The sequence below is a fragment of the Plutella xylostella genome, chromosome 17 (assembly GCF_932276165.1).
Source record: "Plutella xylostella chromosome 17, ilPluXylo3.1, whole genome shotgun sequence".
Lineage (NCBI taxonomy): Eukaryota > Metazoa > Arthropoda > Insecta > Lepidoptera > Plutellidae > Plutella > Plutella xylostella.
This window is the reverse complement of record NC_063997.1, coordinates 7841037-7867854: the sequence shown is the minus strand read 5'-3', so window position 1 is coordinate 7867854 and position 26818 is coordinate 7841037. Positions and strand designations below refer to the sequence as shown.

At 37.1% G+C, this 26818-nt stretch overlaps 1 protein-coding gene and 1 long non-coding RNA gene across 3 annotated transcripts; one reads left to right on the top strand and one right to left on the bottom strand.

The window, feature by feature from the left end:
- Window positions 1–26580, top strand: LOC105384081 (ras-related protein Rac1). Of its 2 annotated transcripts, XM_048626735.1 has the most exons (7): window positions 1–366; window positions 18499–18570; window positions 19791–19866; window positions 20303–20407; window positions 21597–21731; window positions 22178–22353; window positions 25910–26580. In XM_048626735.1, the coding sequence occupies exons 1-6, from the start codon at window positions 332–334 to the stop codon at window positions 22331–22333; spliced, it is 579 nt and encodes a 192-aa protein (XP_048482692.1). In that variant the 5' UTR covers window positions 1–331; the 3' UTR covers window positions 22334–22353; window positions 25910–26580. The 2 variants fall into 2 exon arrangements, with proteins under 2 accessions (XP_048482692.1, XP_037964783.1); XM_038108855.2 differs by lacking the exon at window positions 20303–20407 and having other exon boundaries at window positions 2–366; window positions 19791–19971.
- Window positions 8532–10052, bottom strand: LOC125489764. The gene is made up of 3 exons (XR_007267226.1): window positions 9594–10052; window positions 9317–9482; window positions 8532–9013 (listed from the first exon to the last, which is right to left on the bottom strand). It is a non-coding gene; the product is annotated as an uncharacterized LOC125489764 (long non-coding RNA).
- Window positions 26581–26818: the final 238 nt, after the last annotated feature.

The following is a 26818-nucleotide window of genomic DNA, read 5'->3' as shown; positions in this document are numbered from 1 at the left end:
CTGATTACAAAACGTCGACCCGACGACAGCGACACCGGAGCGAACGGCCAAAAAAATCTGCCGAAACGTCCAGCGACTTGTGAATGTGAATGGAGATTTTGTGAACAGTTTTTAGTGAAAAAATAAGCTATGAAATTCATATCTTTGTCTAAAAAGTGTTCAATTTATTTGTGTTTGTGATTAGTTTGGATAAACCTTGCATCTGTTACACCTGGACCTGGATGTTTTATGAGTGAAGTGAAAAGGACCAAGATTGTTACTCCTAATCAAACCACAAAGTGTGATATTAGTGATAGTAAAAGGATCAGTAACAAGGAAACAAATCGTAACAATGCAGGCGATTAAATGTGTTGTTGTTGGGGACGGGTAAGATCTGTTTAATTTTCCTCATTTATAGAATAAACAACAGATTCGGTGGTTAGTACGCATCGTAACATACTGACTGACGTCATTTATAAATTGATACGTCTTCTATCTAGCAATTTATCGCATTGTAATGGATGAACTATTTCATATAAAAATACAAACGGAGAGTCTCCTGTACGCATCAAACAAATTTATAATAACCCTGGCATCCTCAGGTAAAATACCACACATTGTGATCACATTGTATTTAACTATATTAGAGCTATTCCGCCCGTTTGTGCCGGACCATTTTACAGTAAATATAATATAGCATAAAAGAAACAAACTACCTAATCTACATGTGAATCCTGCAATCCCTTTTGGTAGGACTCCTTCCATACATTGATGCTCGAGCTTGACATTTTTTCTACTGAAATTTTCCACAATTGTTTACTATAAATACTTTGTAAGTGTGGTTTTATCAGTAAAGGTAACTTATGTTATCAAGATAAGATAACAATTGTATTTGTTAAGTAAGTTCTTAGTCTTAACAAAAATCTTGCAAACTGGTACAGTCTGGGCCAACAAAACCTGACCCCCAGAATGACAATGCTACCTGCACATCAATGAAGATGTTGAATGATACGTTAGCTCTGATTTATACTACTTACAAATTGCATCTTCATAACAGAGTGTCCATGCAGTTATAATAGCATCCTCTGAATACCATGTTGGGATGGCTTAGGAATGTTGCATTAACATTTAGTGTGTGACTGGTTCATAGAAAAATGCTGCCTGTTAAAGGCATTCCGCCTTTAACTTGCCTTATGTTGTTGCTCCTTTGTGGGATATCATTCTTGGGCTGTTGTGAGTTGTGATTTCTGTTTGTTATATTTCTGTTTTCATTATTAACCTGCTAGCGGTCTAAGTACAGATTTTTCCAACACTTAATAATATTTGAATTGTGTCTGATAGTTACCCGGCAAACTTACTTATTCCTAATCTCCGCTGGGGAGCCAAGGCTGAAGCCACTTACAATCTTGAGCCAGCTCAGAGACATCCGCCCAAGACATCCCCGCTCGGCCCTTTTCCTTCTTGGCATATATCTGCTACGTCTCTCGCGGTCTGCTGAGTTTTTGATTTACTCAATTCAATATCCATCCTGATGCCCCTCAGCAAGAGATTTCTCCATCTGACTCGTTCTTGGGCAGTGGCTGCTAGATTCTCCCACTCCATCCCACATCCACAACCTTTGCTTCACTCTACACAGAACGTCGCCAGGTTGTTTTTGGTGGTCTCTTTTACGTCTTCCAAGTGGCTGCCAGGTGATTATGCGCTTTGAAGGAAGCTTTCTTCCACCCTATATATACCAACATACACTGGCTGTATTATTAAGTATTTTTGTACAATACTCTGACACTGTATTATTAAGTATTGTACAAAAATACTTAATAATACAGCCAGTGTCAGACTATTGGTATGTCACCCAATATTGGTTTGCAATATGTTATATCGCTGGTAATAATGTACAGGTGCTATTGGGAATCAGCAGCTAGCCTACATTAAAGCTTAGAATGCTTGCAGCCTGCCCTTGCCCACATATGTTTAGTATAAAGCACACACACTTGCACAACAAGTATTTAGAAACAGGATATTATCTTGAAATTGGACCAACCTCCAACCTCAATAGTAATTCTCACTATGTATCCCATAACAGGATCCATAGGTCTCAATATTCACGGTTGAGGTGTGTGCAATGAGATGATGGAATCTAGCCAGCTACTGAGGCATGTCGGAGTGGTTCCATCTGATTAAATTACCTTGCAAGGAGGGTCAATGTACACTGTTATCTGAGACGGTTGTGTGTTGATTTTATAAGAGGGAATGTTTCACTTCCTTTAGCTTTATTACAGTTCTGGTATCTTATGTATTTTATGTAAATAAGACATTGAGTTTCCTTAAGATAAAGTTAAAAGTTATTTGAAATAAAAAACAATAAACTTTGAATTCTGCAATGCATATGAAATTGTATATTGTGCATAAATTGTATAAATTGGTTTATCATCCATTAATAACCTAATAAAAAATATTTAACTTTATCAGTTGAATTGTGTGCTTTTACTGTGCACATAAACGACTATAAGTACTTAAAATCCATATATTTATATTTACTTAGGTAAATTAAAACTGCTTTAAAATTACATGTAACATAACTACATAATTTCCTACAGTAAAAACGTGCTCTGCGGTTATTAGTCACATCACATTTCCAAATAAAACTCCAGAGTTGAACAACCGGGAAAGGGCTTGTGAAATTAAAGCAACGAAATGCAAGACAAGTGTAAGCTCTTTGATGGTGCTCAGCAGCGCATGGCATGTTGAAATAATATATTTAATTATACACAAGATATGTGTGCACAGACACGCGGAATAAGCAAACATCTCAATTTCTTACTATGAACATAAATTATAAATGTATAGATAGGTATAATTTCAGTACAACAGTTGATGGCGAATAAAATTTACGTAAGTAGCTATTGAGTAGCTTTGTAAAGTCCTAACTTCTAATCTAGTTTAGTACCTACGAAGTATAAATTAAGTAAAAGAAGTTAAAAGTACTTAATTAAAACTTGGCGAAGTCTATTTTACCCACCCAACAACTTCCATTAGCAATACGGATATTTTCTGCCTTTATAAAAGCTAAAAGAAGGATTGCTAATAATTTCCGAATACCGGATATTGGTGACCCTTGTCAGTAATCTGTGAGCTGTGACTGCTTTTCTGATTTATGATCTAGTCGTACGAGACAGACGTGGGAATATCACAGTCTATTATGAAATAAACCAGGTACTTAATGTTAATCCATCACAATGGCTGGTTAGGTTAAACTGTTGACCTCTGTGGATAACAGAAAAAAGTATAAGTCCCGATATTTTGTTGTATTTCTAGAGCATTTTTTTCCCTGATTGGTCAGCCTCAGCCCACCGGATGGTAAAGTGGTTAAATAGTAACTGTTACTGTTTAGCTGTTGGCCCCGGGTTTGATTCTTGGTCGGGATGGAACGTCTATAGATTAACAGCTTAGAGCCCGATAGATGACAATATGCCCGTTTCCTATTAATAAGTAGTCGGGCGAAGTAGTGATATGTAGGTAGTTGCCAAAATATACAAGATTATAGGGCTAAGGTTTTTAAAAGATGCATTTTCAAACTGTATTTTAAATTCGGCGAGTGGGTCGGCGGTAGCAGGAGTCCCAGGACACAGGGACAGCTGGGACAGTCATGACCTTGCTCACCCCACTTCCTGCGGAGCCCGTCCTGCAGCCGTGATTTTGCTCCGAATATTGCCGTTTATTTCAACCACCACATGCCTCCACAATGACAATTAATCAATTCACATTCCGGTCAGTTTATAGACTAACACAGTCAAACATGATTAAAATCTATTTATAAAGCAATGAGAAACAGCCTTAAATTTTAATAAAAGCGTCGTGGATGTGCTTCGTACAAATGAGATTCCATTCGTAGTGCATAATTTCGACGTGGAGCGCCCGACCTAATTTCACAAACCTACTTTTGTCTCACAATTTTAGCACAGACTCCTCAATTTTCACCTACTCCCAAGTATGAAACAGATTTGCTTACGGATCGTTTTAGTTAACTGTGATTTCTCATTAGGAAAATGTATGTAGGCATGTGTGTGTGTAGACATGTTTAGTAATAGCCCTGGTACAAGACTACTTCTTTTAAATACTTGCAGTTCATTTTGATCTCTAACTTGTCAAGAGTTAAAGTTACATATGTATGATTAGTGAGGCTGTAACTATACTATATAGTTTTAAATCCAGATAAAGTCTCATATATATGCGTAAGACCGGACTTCAGTCGGCACAACTTAGTCCTCGCGATTAGTGAAAGTTATGGAGCGTGGGATCGCCGACGCAATACCAATGTGGACCCAACTCCATTTTTGACAGCGATTGTTATTGTATAACATTATTGTGTGCCCGTAACACGCCAATGCTGTTACGATCAAATGTGAATATAATATTATATGACCCGATTGCCTGAAACATCTGTATCAGTTATAAAAAGGCGATGGATTTCGATGGCCCATTAAAATGTAGGTCTAATTAATGGAATGTAATAATTAATGGAGTGGATATTTTAATACGAACGAGTTTCACATTCAAAAACAAGGCAAAAAACATTAGTTTACTGTCATGGTACATTGACATGAATAAGTCACGAAACCTTCTACCGAACTATTTCAAAATAAGAGCTTAGTGGTAGTAGGTGGGTGTTATTTTGTGGAGAAGTTTCTTTTGCGTATGAAAATATAGTTGGAACCGGCGTTGGTGGACTGCAGTAGAGTGTCACTAACGGTGCGACGGTGGTCCAGGCGGCCGGTGTGGACGAATTGGGTCAGAATAGTAATTACTTACACGGCAGCGCGCTGCTCCCGCACGAGCGCACTTGAAAGAGCACCGGGGTCGCTCTAGCTTACGATAAACTAGCCTGAAACCGTCGGGTCATTCACAGTCGATTGACCCATGAACTGTTAGCACACATTTTCTGTTGCGAAAATTTTGTTGGAAGAAAAATTCGGTGGCGAAACGTTTGTCGGTTGTTTGACTGGATAAAATTTTACATTCCTACGAAAAATAGGTTTAAGACCGCTGCTGCTCGAACCACGACTCTATCTTGTTGCATTAATCGTACCGGGTTGCATAAAAAGTTTCGTTCGTTTTTTTGTAAGGCTAGAGTGACCCCACAGGAAACAGCGTAGTGAACGCTTTACCGAGCAATCTTTGCGGGATTGTTTCTGTTCCGTCGTGTTTCTAGGCCGCCTAGGGGGAGTTTTTGCTCTTTTCGCTAGGATGCCGTAAAAGGCAGTTTACACTGGAAATACTGTTTAAATCATATTCAAATTACTTTTAAAATATTTTCGTATCAAACATTGATACATATTGTATGAAGTTCCAGGTACAGTTTTAAGTCCGAAACAAAGCCAACGACGAAATTAATTCAACAAACCTTGACTTATTTCATTATTTCCCTAAAATAGCCTAGATAGACACTAGTGATGTAACGAATATTCGCATTCGCATTCGCGAATATTCGCACATTTTTGGATATTCGCATTCGCATTCGCATTCGCAAAATTTTGTGCGAATGTTTTGCGAATATCAGTACTTATTAGAAAAAAGTATTTTAAAATTATGGTAGGTTAACAAAATCAAAATCCATTCGTCTATAAACTTTTACTACAAGTTACCCTCTTAATCTCATTACCTTTACCATTTGGTATTTATTTAATTATTTTTTTGGGCAATGAAACTTTATAAATAGTTAATACAAGGTGGGCCAAAAGTAATCACCCTATTGGAAGTTGCTCTCATTTGTACAAATGGACGCCAATTTCAAATTTGTTTTGATATTGGTGGACTAGACAAATGCAGAATACAAGTTCAGAGGCCATGGACTGATATACTCCCCAAGATCGCGGAATAATTGTGTATACTTACTTCAGTTTTCGGGACGCCTTTTTTTCGTTTTATCTGTCCTTTTTCCCTGCTATATCGCTCGATTTTGCCGTTTTTGACGGTTTTGAGGGGTTTTTTTTAAGACCCGTGTTTATGTGAATAATCCCGTGTCTCTGGAAGCCCTTAAGGCGAGTGCGAGAATCTCTTGCCCGAAGTTCTCGCTGGAGTGATGAGAAATGCCATAAAAGGAGCCCGTATGGCAATCAATTGTGACGGCGCCCATTTTGCCGATATCATCTTCTAGACTTTATCTATAAAATTGTAAAGGTTCAAATAAACATAATCAAAAAACAGAATCCAATTTTTTTATAAAAAAATGAGAGCCAAACATCATCGGATGACTTCTATTGGTCCACCTTCTAGTTCTACTTAAAAAAAAATAGACACCAAATAGACCCTATTTTTTTAAACATTTAATAGAAAATTTTAATAAAATATTAACCTTTTTAGTTGGTAATATTCTGATTCGTCGTTAAATTAACTTAAAAATTGCAGAAGTCGTCATTAAGTATTTTTTTTGCGCTTAGGAGTAATTTGGTCTTTTTCTTAATGGATAATTTTCATTGCCCGTGAGTGTAAATAAACAAACAAAAAGCGTATTTTGACAGTATAGTGTCAGAGCAAGACAGCCATACATTTAAATACGTTTAAATGTTTCGTGTAAATCGTCCTCAGAAATTGCACACAGTCGCAATATTACGGAGCTAAATAACGTTTAAAAAAAAATTGCGTCTAGTATTGTTTAGTCTGATTCGGAATGCGCCTAGACCGGAACGTACCTCGTTCAGTACGAGACTACCACCAAATCATACAAATAACTCCAAATTTGAACACAAACTGAATATTCGCATTCGCATTCGCGAATGTCGATTTTAGATATTCGCATTCGCATTCGCATTCGCGAATGTCCAAAAACACACATTCGTTACATCACTAATAGACACACAAGAAGATTGGTGGAATTAAACCCACCGCGCAGTGTCTCCGGGCTCCGGCTGAATGCAATATCAAGGACTTATCCGTAGATCAGAACGACGGCGTCAATAGATTATGCAAGCCAGACGCCGAATCGATCTCGCACCTGCAAACAGTCAGAGGAAAAGAAATGATTTGCTCAGCTGGAATTCATTAATAACAATTGGATTCAGCTGGCAACAACCTCGTTGACTTTGAGAAATTATTATTTAATGGTATTCTGATATTGTAGGGCAATTTGCGTGTTATTTATGGACGGAACTATGCCTAGCACACAGAAATGAAAAGCTACCGCGACTGGCGCACGCTAGTTTAAAATTAAAATACAAGGCACGTTATACAATAACAGCAAAATGGAATATTCTGAGGAAATGAAGTGGGTTGGTTAGAAAACTCAATTAATATTCCGTTTTTATTACGCGTACTTCAATGAAACGTCTCCTTAACTTCTCAGTCAGATACTCTCGGTAAGATGTTTTTAATCCTGTCTGTAAAGCGGAAATTAGTATTGGAATATTTTAGATACACCTCTCGTGATCAAAGGATCTATCTATGTCTATAATATAAGTAACTCTATAGTACTGGTTTTTTAAATTAACAAATTATTGGGTTTAACTCGAGCTAAAACTGTAGTTTTCATCCGAGATTGCATTCTTATTTTTTTGTAGTACTACTTAGTTTTTAATCCGGATTTTATTAAAATTAATTTTAATTGCAAAATTTGTACTTGTGGAGATTTTAATTTTTTGGATCAATTTATAAATATATTTTTTTTAAATATCTCAGCCCGTTACGAATTTCTATCAATGTAGCTGCTTACAGCCCAGCGAAAAAAATTCAACATCGCCCTATTTAAAATTGTTACAAAGGTTTCACTTGGGCAACAAAATTAGTGCTCACTAAACACAAAAAGCGTAACTTTTCCGGTACTTTAGAAGCGTTAACAGGTAAACAAAGCCTTCGCCCACTGCGCAATGTGCGAACTAATAAAACGCTTGGTCGCCCGCGCCCTGGCAGTCCACAAGCATTCCGGATCCCGGCTTGTGGCAGAATTGGTGCCTGTTTCACAATGTCTGGATTCAAAGATTATCTCTGGGTTAGTAAAAATCTTGTGTCTGTATCTGGAGGGTGATTCATGTCACAAAAAACAACTTCGTTTTCATCTCGTTTTCAGATTTTTACGAACGAGCTATGAAATTGCGATTCACATGGCACTAAAAACAAGCTACATAGTAAGATCGTTTCGAGATCGCAAAATGAATGAACGGAATGGAGAATGACGCGATTCATGTCATTTTTGTTGAACTTTTTGATATCGCTTATCTGTCATATTTTGACGTTTTAGCGATTTTAAACTTTCGAAGAAAAGGGTGAAATTGTTAGATCGTTTTCAGAAAATACTGCTAAAAGTGAAATTGACCTTGTACGCATTTCTCCAAGATCTTCAAGCCATTTTTCAGCCGGACAGCCGTCCCTACGAGATACGTTTCCATCTTTACCGAATTCGTAATTTTCCTTTATAGTAAGCTTGTATTAGTGATATTTATTTGATTGGTGTGGTTTTTGGCCTGAGGCCCTCGCAGAATGAGGAAGAATATTTTAACCGAAAGCATACACATTCCCTCAGTGTGCAAATTGTAAGTTAATGAATTAAACACATTGTATAATGCATGTATATTTTATTTATTGATAGAACTAATAAATTCTATGAATTATCACAAATACTAAAAAAATATAGGTAGTAATTAGGTCCCTTTACCACTTAATAAAGCTACAGATAATGGCAATCAAAGATTAAAGTCTTATTATTTTTCTCATATTCTCTCCTATAGGTTGGCTGGTACAAAATGCTTTTAGCCTTTTGTATAAGTAATTATTAATACTTATATATACAATATTTTGTTAACAATTATTAAACTATTATTGTATATAGGAACTTAGGTAATCAGTAATCACAGGTGCTCCTCTGTTTGAATTGACGCATGAAGAAGAGGAAGAAGAGAGGCGTGAGGTCATTGAAGGCCAGGCGCATGCGCAGGGACGGGATCCTCCCGCGCAGCAGCCGCAGAAGCGCCGCGCTGACCGCGCGCTTCACGCCGGTCGCGGAGCCAGAGCTTCACTGGTCGCGCAACTGCGTCGCCGCTAAAATCTGTGGATTTTCAATTTATAGTTAAAACATATACCTACAAAAATATTTTGTACTTATTCCGATATAAATTATGTATACGTATTATTTTACTTTAAGTCTGGTCTTGATTGTTCCTTTCATTAGCCTAGAAAAGACAAAATGAAAAGTTCAGTATGATATTGTTCTAAAAAATTACAGACAGATACTAAACAAAACTACGCTGTAACATAAATATTCAACACCAGTTTTCCTAAGACATTATTGGGGTAACAATGAAGTTAAATTCTATTCTATTATTTAGCCAAACATTTAGGAATAACCTACCTTTTTCCATATGAGGAACCCCTCCTCAAGAAGCCTCTCATTGACTGCAGCCTGTCTGTTCATTACTTCAGCTAATCAGCTATCATTGTGAGGGCTGAAGCCGTGGCCCTCTCACAACGCAGTTGCTCCTTCTGCTACTCAAGCACATCGGCTGCTGCTTGTGTTTCTAAAACAATTCAAAACAGAAATTGGATACATCGTAAATTACAATACCTTCTTGACTACAACCGGTAACATTTCTATTTCAAAAAAAATAGGTTAATACATTGATACTTACATGTCTCAGTCGTATTTCTCTAAGTAAGTTAAACTTCCTTTCTTCTTATTTTCCAAAAAAACTACGTTGACACGAAAATGAGCAAAGAAAATCAATGTTTTTATGGAGAAAACATGGCGGCTGTCAAAAGTGCCACAGGTTATGAATTTCTTCAACGTTGAATTAAAAAGCTGTTTCTTGATACTTGCTATCGACACTAATTCCAACAAAATATATTGTAGGAACAAAATTATTTAAAACAATTAGTGGTAGTATTTATAATTTTTGCATGGCAATTAAAAAAAATATAGTTTCATTCATTTCACTCAAGCCATCCAAATACGAACTAGCGATATGAAAACGAGATCAAAGTATGTGTGCTATGAATCGCGTTTTTAAACATTGCGGATTTCATCTCGTAACTCGTTCGTATCGCTTTACAAATATTTCGGTTGAGATGTGAATCGCGCCCCTGTAATAATGTTTTAGACAGTTCACACAGATATTTTTTATTTAGGCAGACGGGCAGTCTTTTAGGTTTTGTTTGTTAGCGCTAAGACTCAATAGATATTAGGCATATAATAATATCTAGTAAGACCTTAGGAGCCAATCCATTTTCTCATTTTCCCTGTAGGCTTGTTACAGCTTTTAGCTACACCCTTATAGTGGCTATACATATATCAAGTTATGAATTTGAATTTTGTTTGAATTTACAACATAGAATATTCTGACCACAACGAATGCCAATTATATCCCTGATTTATATGATGCGGATAGTAACATGATATTGCCGATCCGCTCACAAAAATATGTATTGGACTTCACACTTTCAGGAACATTTTAAAATAACAATGCCTTTTAAATGTTAATGTCACAATACTTATCAAAACGTTCATGAATAAAAAATGCTTATGTAATATTATTATAACTATAGTATCAGAATATTGGTTCATTATCTTAATTAGAGAAAGGTTTAACCCTTGTAGCGTTGTTGAGACGAGTGCTCTCGTAAAATTTTGTGATGTCCTAATGGTATGGTAATGGTAGATACGTTAACGAAAAGGAAAGGCTGTTATGAAATTATACTTATTATTGTACTGTGTACGTATACAAAAATAAGCATAATTGGAATGAAATTATATTACTTCTACTTATAAATGAAAATATTGATCCAGCCCATCACCAAGTTATGCATTTAATCTGAGACACCTTGTATTACCGGAACTGTTCTGTATTTTGGAACCATACAAAGCATACATTACGTCATAATATTAGGGGAATATCATCTATTGCGGACCATTTCATAAAGTTTTTCGCGCGATGACAAAGTTAGTGGCCTCTGGGGTGCATTTCTGTTTCCGGGCTGTGAGGGTATCCTGCTATTTATTTACATAGGCATTTTCCCGTAGTCATAATTACCTACTTGGTCATTTGTGACCAATACCAAATAGCGTTGACCGCTCTTTCTATGCAACGAAAGATGTTAGGTTTAAAATGAAATGTTGTGGCAGTAGTCACTACTTGTGACTCTTAAACATGCATAAATACCTGCAGTGTGTTTATATTTTGGTGAGGTATTGTGCAAGTATTTGCAGTATTGCGGCGCCGCGCGTGCAGTGTTTTGATCAGGTTATGTCATTTCCCGACTTGGCAGCTGCCCGCGCTACGTTTTCCCGCCTTTTGTACAAATAAACCAAAATGGCGGACCCGACCTACAAATAAAAGATTATTTTTTTCGCAAACACGGTAAACTTACGAAAGTATATTGAACAGAATGTTTAGTCACTCTATTGTTCTTTGTTTCGACAATCGATAAGGAACAAAGGTGTAAAAGTAATGTATTGTTACGTTATTTCGTATTACCACGTTTAAAGACCAAGATATATTATTAAAAACTTGTCGGTCAAAGTTTAAAATGTGCGCAAATATTTAGCGATTAAATACCCGAAGTAGTAACTTCAACTAATATTTCATCTATGCCGAAAACTCCATGATTTAACTGTGTGAAACGCTCCATTCTACCCAGCCAGATCCTAAAACAGAAACGTCGCCAGTGCTCATAATTTTGAATAACCCACAGAATTTGTGAGTACGCTCAAGTGGCTTTCATTTCTCCTATCATATTTCCAATTTAGGTGGCTTGAGGGCGCCCATTCCGCAGGCAATCGAATCAATTTGATGCTCTCCCGATCTATTAGGCTTCCTCCGCGCCGGGCTGGTTGAAGTGCACTCTGTAATGGAATTAATCAAGCATCTTTAGTTACAACTTGCTGCACCGGGATATTTCGTTATCTTATGATAAACGTTTTCAGGATAGACGTTCTACAGGTATAACTCATTTATTGCAGAATTTGTCTAGTAAAAATTTCGATTAACTGTGACATAAGATGTTAAAATGATGTATGAAAAAGTACCTACTATATGTACCTTTGTACATTATAAGATAAGTATTTTTGGTTTATGGTTGGAATTTTAACCGAGGGGAAAAAACTACATAAAAATTTACGACTACATTGGTTGTCCTGTGAATTTCATATTACAACTTTTACTGTAACAAACGAAAGATGCTTCCTTCCATAATTTATGGTGTATTACACAATCGGAATCTTAAAATTCTTATCCGGAAACCAACATGTGACGCTCGAGTTATTTTTAAACCAAGATAAAGAATCAGCTGACGCACATATTCCTCTTTTTTATTTATGTTGGGACTTGTTGCATTGAGAGAAAACTTGTTATTGTACATTTCTCTCAATCAATGCAAGAGACGAAATACAAGCAGAACTACTGTAATATTTAAACTATATTCTACTTCGGCCGTTTTGATTGCCCAATGACAAAATACGAATTATTTGAAATAAACAAAAAACTATGAACGATTGTTCTGGCAAATTTAGAAATTTGAATATAAATTAATAAGTTAACATTCAATACAGAAAATATTTGAATTCACAGAAACTGAATTTAAATATTGATTTTTTTTATTTTAGTAATGTGATTATCATACGAGTATGTGAGTACTTAATGGAATGTTTGATTGTAGGTTTACATTTTTTATAGAGGCTTTTGTTTAGAGCCATTTGCTTTAAGTATCGGAACATATTTTATGACTTTATGACGAAGCCTCTTACGTATGTAAGCTAATGAGTCATTTCTTCGCCACTCGACTAAATCTTGATTCATTCATAATGGACAGTGGGATTCATATTTTTTTTTTTTTTTGCTGGACCTCAAATCAATCATTTTATACATAGGTCACGATACTGAGTATCCTTTTAGTGTTTTTAACGTAAACAAGGATTACCATCTTAAAGATCGATACCATTGAGCAGTTATCTCACTAAATAAACTGTCCAAACCACACATAAACAGTAATTTATCGTTAAACAGTTTGATGAGACCAGTGTCAAACAAAAGTAAAACAGGCATAACCTAAACAGTAGACCTTCTCAGGGCCGCGAGTTCGATAACATCTGGGTTCGAGTCCCGACTCACGTTTCGCGTTGTCAGTTTCCGCACGTACCCATCGACAGACAAACAGAAAGTCTCATTGTTACTACAGATTGTACCTTCAACTTGGAGAGGGCCTGTTTTGAGTTAAATGTAGAGACGCCACCGACTGCCAATAAAGATAACAATCTTCGTTTGTTTTCGCCGGGTTCGTAAGTTGGTGGACTCGTAGCGTAGAGGTATGAGTTTGTTTGGCTGGATGAAACTGTTTGTGGAATACGGGAACTTCAACCATTGTCATAAATAATGTGAAATGTTCTTGGCTCCATTCAGTAAAATATTTGCGATTATTTTGTAAACATCATCTATCGGGACTAGCCTTTTTGCAATACTCACTTAATGGATTGAAACTTGTATAATGAATTCAATTTGGTAGTTCTTAATCAAATAAAAAAAATAACTTGCGACGATATTCCTTCACTTGACCTTCAGAAACCATAATAGAATTATGTTATGTAAACAGTTGTACCTATTCTCAATTTATTTATAAATCAATACATATTTGCATTGCTAACATAACTTTTGTATGGGAAAGTCTATTTTTAGCCTCTCTCCCGCAATGTTTTGATTCTGCGGCGGGCGGGTCAGACAAGACGCCTTTATTGGTAGCTCACTTTCTGGCTGCAGATTAAGGCTAGGCAAACCTCGACCTTATTACGTTGCCTTAGACGTGACAAAGGCATTCACTGAAATAGTGTTGCCTTGCAATGTAAAGAATGGCCTAAAATTCCTATAAACTTGAAAACCATAATAACTGCTACGGCTCTCGTATGCCGATGCCGCTCAGCTCTATCAGGTATCGGTGGCAAATGATTATGAAAGTGTTGCCAACCCTTGCTAAAATCACAGAATAATAACTAGGTAGTCCAAGTTATTATTGTGTAATTTTAGACAACCTAAAAGTTTAATTTTTATATCACATAGGCAGGTACATATAAAATATAAAATGTAATATAAAATAACTAGTGAGAAGTCCCTCTGATGAGAAAGAATGTCACTATTCACTACGCTGTCCACGGCATACCATTCATAAGCTTCCTAAGTTCCTATTAGTTTTTTTTCAACTGCATTTTAAAAAGATAAGCATATGCGGTGCTTGATTAATGGACTGGCTTGTGCTCTGCATCCTCTGAGAATGAACGCTAATTTATATGAGAAGTGCAGCTAAAATGAGAACAACGCGGTCACTCTCCTCATATTAATAATAGAGCTGAGTATACAGTGATGCGATGACGTGTTTTCTTGGAATTGTACTTACTTACATAATAATTAAGTGTGAAAGTTATATTTAGGTTTTCTTTTGTTAAATATTTTCTGATTTTAATGTTCGCCTGTTTAAACGTTTTATTCCCTAACTACCGATTTACGGTAGTACTATAATTGAATTCGGTTTGAATTGAAACTTCAAGAGTCCAATTTAAAAAGATCTAAAAAACTCTGAAGCTAAATTATGTTTGTAGAGTGAGTCAACATCGATTTGGTAAATCGTAACGAGGCGCAATCTTGGTTGATACCTTCCTATTCTATGTATTTTGTTGATAGGTTTGACCACATCGGTGATTCATCGGAGTACTTTGCTGAGACATCATGAAGTCATGACTAACTTGAATATTTATTTATAAACAAAGTTTACAGTGGTAGTATAATTAAATGTTTATTTGTTACCGACACGTTTTAATGAAGATATCAAGTTCCAAGTGTTTGTGAGGAGCTACGGGGTGATGATAATAATGATTTTCTTTAGCAAAATTTAATACAAAGTATTTTAACAAAAAGTTAGTGATGTTTAACAAAATAATATTTACGTCTAGTAAAACATTTTTTTAATTTATTTTTTATAGAAATTTGTAAAAACTTATGAAGATACTTGAAAATATTTTTTGGATAAAAACAGCAAGATTAGAACCGCTGTTCGTTGGCCTTTTAGTTTGGTAGTGTTTTGATAGAATTATACCGTTTCCCGTGTCAATATTGTAATTCGCTTGGATAACGGCAGGTCAAATGTGGATTTTTCCGATTATAATATGAATGCTATTATGAGTATCAGTTGAGTCGGCGCTCAGCAGATTTGTTAGGGTTGACAAAATGTGTTTAGGGAGATTATGTAATTTCGAATCATACTTCATTACTGTAAAGTCGACAAGAATCTCGTCAAATACAGTCCGGGGACTTACTTATAAAGCATATATTAAGCTAGTCGATTATGTAGGATGAATCATGAACATCATCGTAGGATCATTGATGAATGCAATTAATGTCGTATCTCGAATTTATTACTTACAGAATAATACGATAGGTGTATGGTACACACTACATACATTTAATTGTAAGTCTCCAAAGAATATTTTCTTAATTGGTCATTTAATTCTGTACCATTTATTACTAATTAGATAAAGTACGTACCTACCTATTAGCATAGACTAATAGTCTATGGTATTAGTAAGAGAATGATTCAGGCACATCCCTAGAAGGAGTTGCCCAGACAGGATACGCTCTCGACGATACGAGGGCTGGGCATGATTGCGAATGACACTCGATCACTCCACAACACTACGGATTTGTCCTGCACTCTGACCTACGCCGAACACCGGGAGGGTTAATCTATACTGACGAAAAGCGAACGAACGCGAGCTCCGTACAACCAGCACGTTTTATACAACGAGATACAGTCGTGGCTCGCGCAGCAGCGCTCTGAAACTTAGTTTAGATAGAGTGATCCCCCAGATATTTACGTTGTACGAGTTTAATAATTAGCATGGAACTATGAAAGTTTATGTTTGTATGCATACAAAGCGGCAGCTCTAGTGGAAATAGTGGAAACTATAAAGTATTGAAGTTTTTACAGAATGTTTTGGATGACAAAAGAAAACGGATTGAAACCTTTTTTGTTTACGTAAATTATATGATTATTCCATTCTCAGGTGTGAAACTGGCGTATACTGTAGTTATATGAAGTCACTCATACTAGTTACGCAGGCTTCGTATATAATATTAAATGTTCTCTCCTGGACTAGAGTTGGGTATATGCAGTCAGCCTTCAGTTCTGCGGTCAGCTGTTTAGCTACTGTTACAGCAGAACATTACTCTAATCTCCCATAGCTCGAATAGCTATGGGAGATTAGAGATTTATGTAAGCACTACTTAGGTAGAGATAGGCTGCAGTTAAGCGTAATGTATGTACAGAGAAATCTAGCAGAGAAATGTTGGACTGGGTTAAGCACATATTTTAATCGTTGATTTTCAGATTCATCATGAAATATTGTACAGCATTGTTTTTTATTCAACAACAATGATATTCTTATTTTGTCTGCCCTACCTTCATAAATAATTATAAATAGATCAGTGCTTCTGTTTATATGTAAAAGTGTTACTATAACACCTTACTCTCTTCGGTTACACCAACTCACGTCCCGTATTAATGGCATCACTACACAAAGCTTATCCCTGTGTAATGCAGGATTACACCGGGCGTGGTATCCAATCGTAACCAGATTACTGAGCAGTGCCTTTGAACTCGGTCCATTGTGCGGGTTATTGGATTGTGAACTTATAAATTCACCGGCCACGCCATCCCTGACGGGAATAAATTATGGCTGCTGAGTGGCGCCGCTTGTACCGCGGGGATCTTTCATTCATCTAGACGCCATGTTGCTGCGGTTTTGTTGTTTCATAAAGCTATGGTTAGAATGAATGGTGCTTTTGTGCGAGCTCCGCTTCGCCTTTAAAAGTTTTGTGAATGGCGAGATAAAAAGTAGCCTATATGTTAATCCAGGATGTTAGCTTCCTACATACTTGCCGAATTTCATCGAAATTGCTTCAACTGTTTTCTAACTTGGTGCGTGGTCTTGTCCACATCAGCTAAGGCTATTGAAAAAATGAAATGGATATAGGTACTTAAGTAAAATTGTAGGTACTAGATATAAGTAAAAATTGTAATAGATATATAAGGAAAACGTTGAAAAGATGCTCGAGGAGTTTCTTTCGCCATTTCTTTCCTTCTCAATGACGGGGCCTTTGTGAAATGGTGGTAGATGACTATCGACAAATAATTGTAAAATTTTACGTCGATTAAACCATTTGAATTAACAAACTTCTTTTACTTGCAAACTCTAGTGCTTATTATTAAAGTAGGATAGAATTACTATAAGTACCAGACTAGGTCAATGTCTGCAGAAGACTCATAGTGCGGTGAAGGTTTATATTCAATCTGATTGTACACTTTATTTATAGTCACGATTCTGATTTACCTTCAGAGGTTTAGTCAGCAACTGAGCATCAGCCATAAACTGGATTTATTAGCGAGAACCCTGGATCCAACACTAATAAGTGCTAATATTTATAGCAGATACGTCAGATACTGTTTGTTCATATCATTTCAAGTGATTATGAAGTAAACATTAGGATTTAGGGTGCTTTTCCACCAGAGATGTGCTATGCTACGATGCTATGGATGCGTTTGATATTCACCAATCATAATTATTGGTGCACATAGCTTAGCACTGGTGGAAACGGATTCAACTAAGATATGTTTTTTGTATGGAATGATGCGTGCTATGGATGTGTGCTATGGATGCGTGCTATGGATATGTGCTATGGACCATCGCGAGTGGTGTAGCTATGGCGCCGCCGCCCCCGTCGTTTCCCTACTATCGATACATAGCATAGCTCGAGATGCGCATCTTTCTCGCACAGCTACTTTGCGGCGGCGCATCTTCGTAGCGCATCTTCCTCGCACAGCTACCTAGCGTAGTATTGGTGGAAACGGTCACATATTTTCGTAGCGCAGATATCACATCTTCGCAGCATAGCTGCATAGCACATCTCTGGTGGAAAAGCACCCTTATAGGTGTGGGCATTGGAATATACCAGAGAATGAAACCTAAACCTAAATTCACAGCGTTTTTATGCTTTTTGTGACTGAGAAGAAGTCCCCTTAATTCTGTTACTTGAAATATCTATTGTATTATATTGTAACATCATAATATTCGTGAAGCTCAAAAATAATTTACACGAGCAAGTATACTTGAGTTTTTGTTACATCGCAAAAACGTGTCCAAGAGGACTTTAGTTAGTTTAGGTCAGGTTTGGTCAGGCCCCGCAAGTAAACAATAATACGGCCCTTGTAAATAAAAGTGTCTAGTAAATAAACTTGGGTGTTAGCAATAACTTTCAACCTCACTCAAAGGAAAGAAAGCAAGGATGTGAAATATTTTAGACTCGTAAAAGAGAAAGTGGTTTTATAAGTTAGATCTTGTAAGTATGAGGGCATTCTTTAGTTAGATGAGACGTGATAGAATTTTTCTCTGGTGATTTTTCGTTAAGCCCTCTCGTAAACTATGTGTATTTTATGGTATACAGACTGGATAAATGTGATTTTATGATAATGTGTTTAAAATGTTTTTTTCTTTGTTTCCAGAGCCGTCGGTAAAACATGTCTTCTCATCAGTTATACGACAAACGCCTTCCCCGGAGAATACATCCCTACAGTGTAAGTTTCTATTTCATTATTGACGGTCGAATGGCGTAGTGGTTAGTGGCCCTGACTGCTATGCCGAAGGTCCCGGGTTCGATTCCCGGCTGGGACAGATATTCGTATAAAAACAGATATTTGTACTCGGATCTTGGGTGTTGATATTAATGTATTTAATATGTATCTATCTATGTATTTGTGTAGATATATCAGCTGTCCGATACCGACAACACAGGCTCTACCTAGCTTGGGGTCGGATGGCCGTGTGTGAGATGTCCCCACATATAATTTATTATATTATTATTTACTACTTCTTCCCGCGGGCTCGCTTTTCCCCAAAAAGGTTTTCCCGTGGGAATTCCGGATACATCTGAACTAGAGATGCCACGAATATTCGGCAACTATTCGGTATTCGGCCTATTCGGCCAGTTTTTCAGTATTCGGTATTCGGCCGAATAGTGCTTAGTATTCGGGCCGAATACCGAATAGTAAATCATGTAAAAAATGACTTGTTATTTTAATCAAAATTGTGTATTTATTTCCAAATCACAACATTTTAGTACTTAAAATTAATCAGTAGTAACTTGTGCTGGATAAAAACGAGCATTTCAGCATTTTTTGGTAGCCCACGATTGCGCTTTTCATTGTAACCATCCTCAGAAAATAACCTCTCACTATAAACGCTACTTCCAGGTGAAGAAAGATAAGTTTTTGCAAATTTCAAAAGGTTCGGGTATTGTTTTTTGTATGCTGACCACCACTTGTAAGGATCGTCCATCCGATTTAGGCGAACTATTATCAAATAAAAATTCAACTCGTTTGCCACAGCATTCTGCCTCCTTATAATTAGCATTTCTCATAATAATATAATCTGTAGCTACTTCTTCAAAGGAGTTCCAGGAACAAAAAAAACAGGTTGTAGCGCCGAATATTCGGCGGCCGAATATTCGGCGCTTCGGCCGGCAGCGTCGCCGAATATTCGGTATTCGGTATTCGGCCAATTCACTATTCGTGGCAACACTAATCTGAACCTTCCTCTTAAATCACTCTAAATAAATCTAAAAAACAACTGCATCAAAATCGGGTGTGTACTTTTAAACAAGGATAAATACGTAGATACAGTCGCTGGAAGTGACTTTTGCTTTACACTATCCAGTGATACCTGATTTTAAACTAAGAAGTACATATAAATCTTTTCCTACAAAACCATGTCTAACCACACCAACACCAATTTCCAGATTCGACAACTACTCGGCGAACGTGATGGTGGACGGCAAGCCGATCAACCTGGGGCTGTGGGACACGGCGGGGCAGGAGGACTACGACCGGCTGCGCCCGCTGTCCTACCCGCAGACCGACGTCTTCCTCATATGCTTCTCGCTCGTCAACCCCGCCTCCTTCGAGAATGTTCGAGCTAAGGTGAATATACTGCGATTATATACAACTACTAGCTGTTCACGCGCGCTCCGCTTCGCCTTAAAAAGTTTTCCCGTGGGAATTCCGGGATAAAAAGTAGCCTATGTTCTTTCCCAGGATCTATACCATATGTATACCAAATTTCATTCAAATCCGTTCAGTAGTTTTGACGTGAAAGAGTAACAGACAGACAGACATACAGACAGACAGACAGACACAGTTACTTTCACATTTATAATATTAGTTAGGATTAGGATTAGTTAGGATAAGGATATAAACTGGTGATCGTAATGGCAAGCCGATCAAGCTGGGGCTGTGGGACACTGCGGGGCAGGAGGACTACGACCGGCTGCGCCCGCTGTCCTACCCGCAGACCGACGTCTTCCTCATATGCTTCTCGCTCGTCAACCCCGCCTCCTTCGAGAATGTGCGGGCTAAGGTAAATATACTGTGATTCTCAGTTATATACAGGGTGTTGCAAAAAGGGTATACTAAGCCGAAACCTACATGTGCAGCATGGTATATCTAAGCCTGAAACTGAAATCAGAATTTGAAAATTCGCGAAAAACAAAATTCATTTTCCATAGAAACTTTATTGGTCACGTGACTTTTTACTATGGTTTTTTTTTCGCGAATTTCCAAATTCTGATTTCAGTTTCGGGCTTAGATATACCATGCTGCACATGTAGGTTTCGGCTTAGTATACCCTTTTTGCAACACCCTGTATATAAACTGGTGATCGTAATGGCAAGCTAATGAACCTGGGGCTGTGGGACACGGCGGGGCAGGAGGACTACGACCGGCTGCGCCCGCTGTCCTACCCGCAGACCGACGTCTTCCTCATATGCTTCTCGCTCGTCAACCCCGCCTCCTTCGAGAATGTTCGAGCTAAGGTAAATATACTGTGATGTTTGGTATATACCGCTCAAGGCAGCGGACTTTCACTGTCGGAGTGTGGACACCTGGAAGCAGAACGTAAGTATGACATGCAGCGCTGTGTTGGGCTGAAACATGCAAATTTACTCAAAGGAAAAAGGACTACTCTATAGTCGTTAAACTTATGGTAAGGTGATCAAATTCTGTTTGTGGAAACGATTGCCCAGTAAGAGTGAGACTTGCAATGATATAATTATTATCTGGGTATCAAGTTCCTATGCCATAAAATTCAAATCTTGAACGCGTTTCGCAAATCCTTTTATCTTGTTGACGTATTACTTAATTGTATTGTAGGTATGGAAAACTATTGAACAAAGTGTGGTTTTCCTTGTAAAAATATACTTAAATAATTTGTGGTATTCAACAACAGGAAACGTAATGAATCAATACAATATAGATCTTTATTATATCGTAAATTCATCACCCACAACACCATAAGACAATCTGCGGGGCACGATTTTAGGTGCAACATCACCATTATTAGACTGTACGAACGGCTAGCGACTGATGCTATTCTGACTGGTTGATAAGCTAAGATTAACTATTCTCATTGCTGTATAATGTATATAATAAACTATCCTCATTGTCCTTCGCCCCCCATTATTGTTATTTCAGACTTTCGTTCAATCTTACCCCACAATAATATTATTAAGACTGTACCTAAATAACCTATGTTTCCCGTTAAATTCCAGTGGTACCCGGAGGTGCGGCACCACTGCCCGTCGACGCCCATCATCCTGGTGGGCACCAAGCTGGACCTGCGCGAGGACAAGGACACCATCGAGAAGCTCAAGGACAAGAAGCTGGTGCCCATCACCTACCCACAGGTGAGGATGCAGCTATGCAATATCATCGTCATAATTATTGGCCTTCTATCGCCCACTGGTATAGGCCTAATTTTTTATACGCCAATCTTTTCGTTTCTGTGCCGCTCTGATCCACTATTTCCCCGCTACCCTGCAGATAACCTGTCTGTTGAATGAATTCAGTGGGTAGTTCCATCATCTGCCGTAGCGCTGTTATTGCAAAAATATCGTTCGCTTTTACTTTCGTGTACAGCGGGCGGAATTAATAACTCTGCGTAAGAATTGTTGTTGTATAAGCCCCGTAAAACACTGTTGCGCCTGGTTGGACCATTGCCCACAGAATCGTCAAACTATTCGAAAATACAGCCATAGAATCGTCAAACTATTCCCCAGTGTTATATGTATCAGATCCCTTCACTCCATTATCTGACCTACATGCATTCTAACCCCCTCCTCCCCACCCGCAGGGCCTCGGCATGTCGAAGGAGATCAACGCGGTGCGCTACCTCGAGTGCTCGGCGCTCACGCAGAAGGGGCTCAAGAACGTGTTCGACGAGGCCATCCGCGCCGTGCTGTGCCCCGTGCAGCCCATCAAGCCGAGGCGGAAGTGCACGCTGCTGTAAAAGTGGCGATAAGCACACAGGTATATAATTATATAGGGTGCAGTTTTGAATAGTTGGGTCTTTAAAGCGTTTATGATAGCAGGATGTAAATAATGTCGTTAGACATAGACAGACAGGTATATGGTGCAGTTTTGAATGACAGAGTCTTTGAAGTTTAAAGCATTTATTAGCACACCGTGCATAGGCTATCAAACTGAGATGGCGATAAGCACACAGGTATAATATAGGGTGCAGTTTTAAATGGCCGGATCTTTTAAGCGTTTAAGATACGCGGATGTAAACAATGACGTTAGGCAGACAGGTATATGGGGCAGTTTTGAATGGCTAGTTGGCTAGGTCACGTTTAAACCATCTTTACACCAACCGTGCAGCTCATCAAGCCGAAGTGGAAGTGCACGCTGCTGTTAAATATGCTGGCGATAAGCACACATGTATACTGCATTCTCTTTAATCAAAACATTGTTAAACAAATAAACTACAGGTAAAATAAATGGTTTAATTACGAAATTAATCATTTCGCTAAGTATTTCATTGGTTTTCATGTTTTATTTTAAAACCTCGTTTTTTAAATAAATTCAAATAAAAAGACTCATTGAGATGGTTTACCATTTATGCCAAGTTAGAATGAATACACTTTATAGGTGCAGTTTTGAATGAACGCGTCCAAAACTATTCACACTGCACGTGCACAGTGCAATGTTGAATGGCTAGGTGTAAATGATACGCGGGGGTAAAATGGCGTTAAGCACACAGGTATGGGGTAAAGTTTTGAATGACCGGGTCTTTAAAGTTTAAACTATTTACTAGCACACCGTGCAGCCTATAAAGCCGAGGTGGAAGTGCACGCTGCTGTAGCGATAAGACACAGGTACTATAGGGTGCAGTTTTAAATGGCCGGGTCTTTAAAGCGTTTATGATAGCAGGATGTAAATAATGTCGTTAGACAGAGAGGTATATGGTGCAGTTTTGAATGACCGAGTCTTTATAGTTTAAACCATTTATTGGCACACCGTGCAGCCTATCAAACTGAGGTGGAAATGCACGCGGCTGTAAAAGTGGCGATAAGACACAGACGTACTATAGGGTGCAGTTTTAAATGGCCGGGTCTTTAAAGCGTTTATGATATCTGGATGTAAATAATGACGTCAGGCAGACAGGTATATGGGGCAGTTTTGAATGGCTTGTTGGCTAGGTCAAGTTTAAACCATTTGCACACAGTGCAGCATATCAATCCCAGGTGGAAGTGTACGCTGCTGTAAAAGTGGCGATAAGCACACAGGTATACAGGGTGTCCCAAAAGTCAACGTCATCCCTTAAAGGGCTGATAGATCAGCTCATGAGAGGCCAGAATATCACAATATGACCTTAGTAAAAACTCGATAATTTTCGAGATATTGACACTTTTATAAATTTGCTGAAAATCGACACCTTGGATCAGTTTTTTGCGTGCCGCCGGTACAAAAATTCATATAGTTAGAATTTGTTTGGTGTTGCATCACCCTGTATAGCCCTGCTATTGATCGCATCCAAAAAAAATATCGAGTAATGCTGTATGTTTAAAAAAAACACGGTTTTCAAAGTCATAAAAGGTAATCGTATTTTTTTATAAACAACTTTGACTCTACATACTGTAAAAAAAATATACCACGCAAACCTGGCACCTTATTTGAAAAGATTGTTCATTTAATGCAGTTTCCAAAATGGTATGAAACGTTGCTATTGTTTCAATTAACAAAAAAGTTATTGCTATTTTAGTACAAAACGATCTCGATGTAAAATTGTTTGAAGGAAATTTATCTGACTGAATTTATTAAGGGTAAGTCATGTTGGAATGAGTAAAAGTAAAATAGGTGGCGTGGCCGGGAGTGGGAAAAGAGATAACGTTGTCACAGTTAATAAAAAAACGCATTTTGAGTATCTTTCTCGAAAAAAGTGGACTATAGCAACTCCACATTCCCCATAAATGTAGCGCATGGTAACGTATATTCCTGAGTAGTGCTAATGTGTGATATTGTACAAGTAAAACGCTTACACATGTACATTGTACACCCACAGTATCTAAAAAATGGACAGATCAGTTTGTCATTAACATTATCTCTAAGTACTTGTTATTTATTTTAAAGTTATTGTTAAACAAAACCAAACTCTCCAAATTATGATTATGACCATTAATGAGTATTATTTTTTGCTGATTATGTACTTAATATAATAATGAGGTGTTATAATTTTGAGAAATAAAAATAAAAGTCAATAAATGTTAGTTTTTTTTAAATAAGGTGTAAAAAACGCAAAATATGTTTTATAAGAGTTTGGTAATTTTTTTCTTAGCTATTTTTGCGTCATCTATGTTATCACGGCTGACCCCACCACCTATTTTACTTTTACTCATTCCAACATTTCTTACCCTTAATAAATTCAGTCAGATAAATTTCCTTCAAACAATTTTACATCGAGGTCGTTTTTTACTAAAATAGCAATAACTTTTTTGTTAATTGAAACAATAGCAACGTTTCATACCATTTTGGAAACTACATTAAATGAGCAATCTTTTCAAATAAGGTGCCAGGTTTGCGTCGTATATTTTTTTTACACTATGTAGAGTCAAAGTTGTTTATAAAAAAATACGATTACCTTTTATGACTTTGAAAACCGTGTTTATTTAAACATACAGCATTTTTCGATATTTTTTTTGGCTGCGATCAATAGCAGGGCTATATAGGGTGATAAAACACCAAATAAATTCTAACAATATGGATTTTTTGTACCGGCGGCACGCAAAAAACTGATCCAAGGTGTCGATTTTCAGCAAATTTATAAAAGTGTCAATATCTCGAAAATTATCGAGTTTTAACAAAGGTCATATTGTGATATTCTGGCCTCTCATGAGCTGACCTATCAGCCCTTTAGGGGATGACGTTGACTTTTGGGACACCCTGTATATAGGATGCAGCTTGAAATGGCCGGTTCAATCGATACGCGGATTTACTGGGTCCAACGATACGAATAACGAAACGATACGCAGATGTATCTAATAATGACCTTAAAATTACATAGTTGCACAGATCAAAGTTGAACGTTTTAGGCCCATACAATTTTTTGATAGATGATAGCATTACAGAATATTAAAATGCGGTTAAAGACATTGATGTACATTATATACTATTTTGATTTGTATCATACATAGATAATATTTGTTATAGTAATTATTAATCAATTATTTATTATAGTATTGTAATTGCCATGTCGGTAATTTTACTTGATTGGCAATTTTGTGTATGGTTTCATGGCTAACAGATACTCAGATAGAACGATTTTTAATGTCCCTGAAATAAAATAATATTTTTAGTAATAATCTTCATTTTATACGAAACATCTCATGCGTTAGTATTAATTTTTTACTTTTTAGTTAGTATTCATTTTTTACTTTTTTGTAGATAGTCTTAAATATTAAATCATATACAGTAGTGTTAGAGTCATGTTGAAATACAGTTTACCGATTTAAAATTGCATGCCCGTAGTAAACTTTTTATCCTGTACAGAACATGATATTTTAAAATAGTGTTTATTTTCTTACAGATAAGGCTCGGTCCCTCCAGCCAGTGTAAAAAGCATAGCTTCCCCCCCGCGCACCGACCACCTTCCATCGAGAGGATTACACGAAAATGTGTGCTGTAAAATATGGACTGCAATATAAAAAGCGCATACATAGATGTTAATCTTACTGTTAATAAGCATTAATCTATGTGCATTTGTGTGAGTGAACTCTGTTCTACATTCGTGTATGTATTCTACGCTTCTTTAAACGTATATCTGGGTGCTTCATCAATCTTTGCTTGTTTAAAAAGTTACATTCCTATTGTTGCGAAATAGTTGTCAAAATCATTCGATTACTTCTTACTTGTTTTTATCGATTATTTTATCCGATATTCGTTCGAAAATGGAATTGTTGAAATTTATGTTAGGCAGAGATTATATTTTTCGATTTTTATTATCCTAATCGTAATGTTTATTTCTGATTGTTGTATTTCAATGTAGTCCTCAATAAGTAGGTTACGCAATTTGTTTAAAATGCAATTAATCGTAATTATATAACACATATAAATAAACCTCCGATGTTAATTCTAGCTTGAATGTAGTGTCAATTTGTTATTGTGGTTATAAACACATGTAAACCTGCTTATTACTTATAGACGCTTTATGTTACTCCAACTTGCAGGTTGAAGGTTGTGGCTCACCTTCCAGTTGATTAATAAAAAAACACAGTAAACTGTTTTATGCCATGTAAAAGTGCCGATAGGTGTGCCACTACCATTATATTTTCTACAAAACTTCGGCGATGCAATAAAATATGAGACGTGTATCTTATGCATTGTTTTACCTTTCACTTGACACTTTACAAATATGTACAGAGTAAGTAAGAGGCAAAGAAGAGTCCTGAATATGGACTGATTCTTCATACTTCAATCGCTTTATACTTGCGTCATT

Bases quoted from the DNA above. Each gene is read 5' to 3' on its own strand.
- LOC105384081 (XM_048626735.1), top strand. From the start codon at position 332: ATGCAGGCGATTAAATGTGTTGTTGTTGGGGACGG. The intron at 367-18,498 runs GTAAGATCTGTT...CTTTGTTTCCAG, and splicing joins TGTGTTGTTGTTGGGGACGG to AGCCGTCGGTAAAACATGTC. The intron at 19,867-20,302 runs GAGGACTACGAC...ACTGCGGGGCAG, and splicing joins TGTGGGACACGGCGGGGCAG to GAGGACTACGACCGGCTGCG.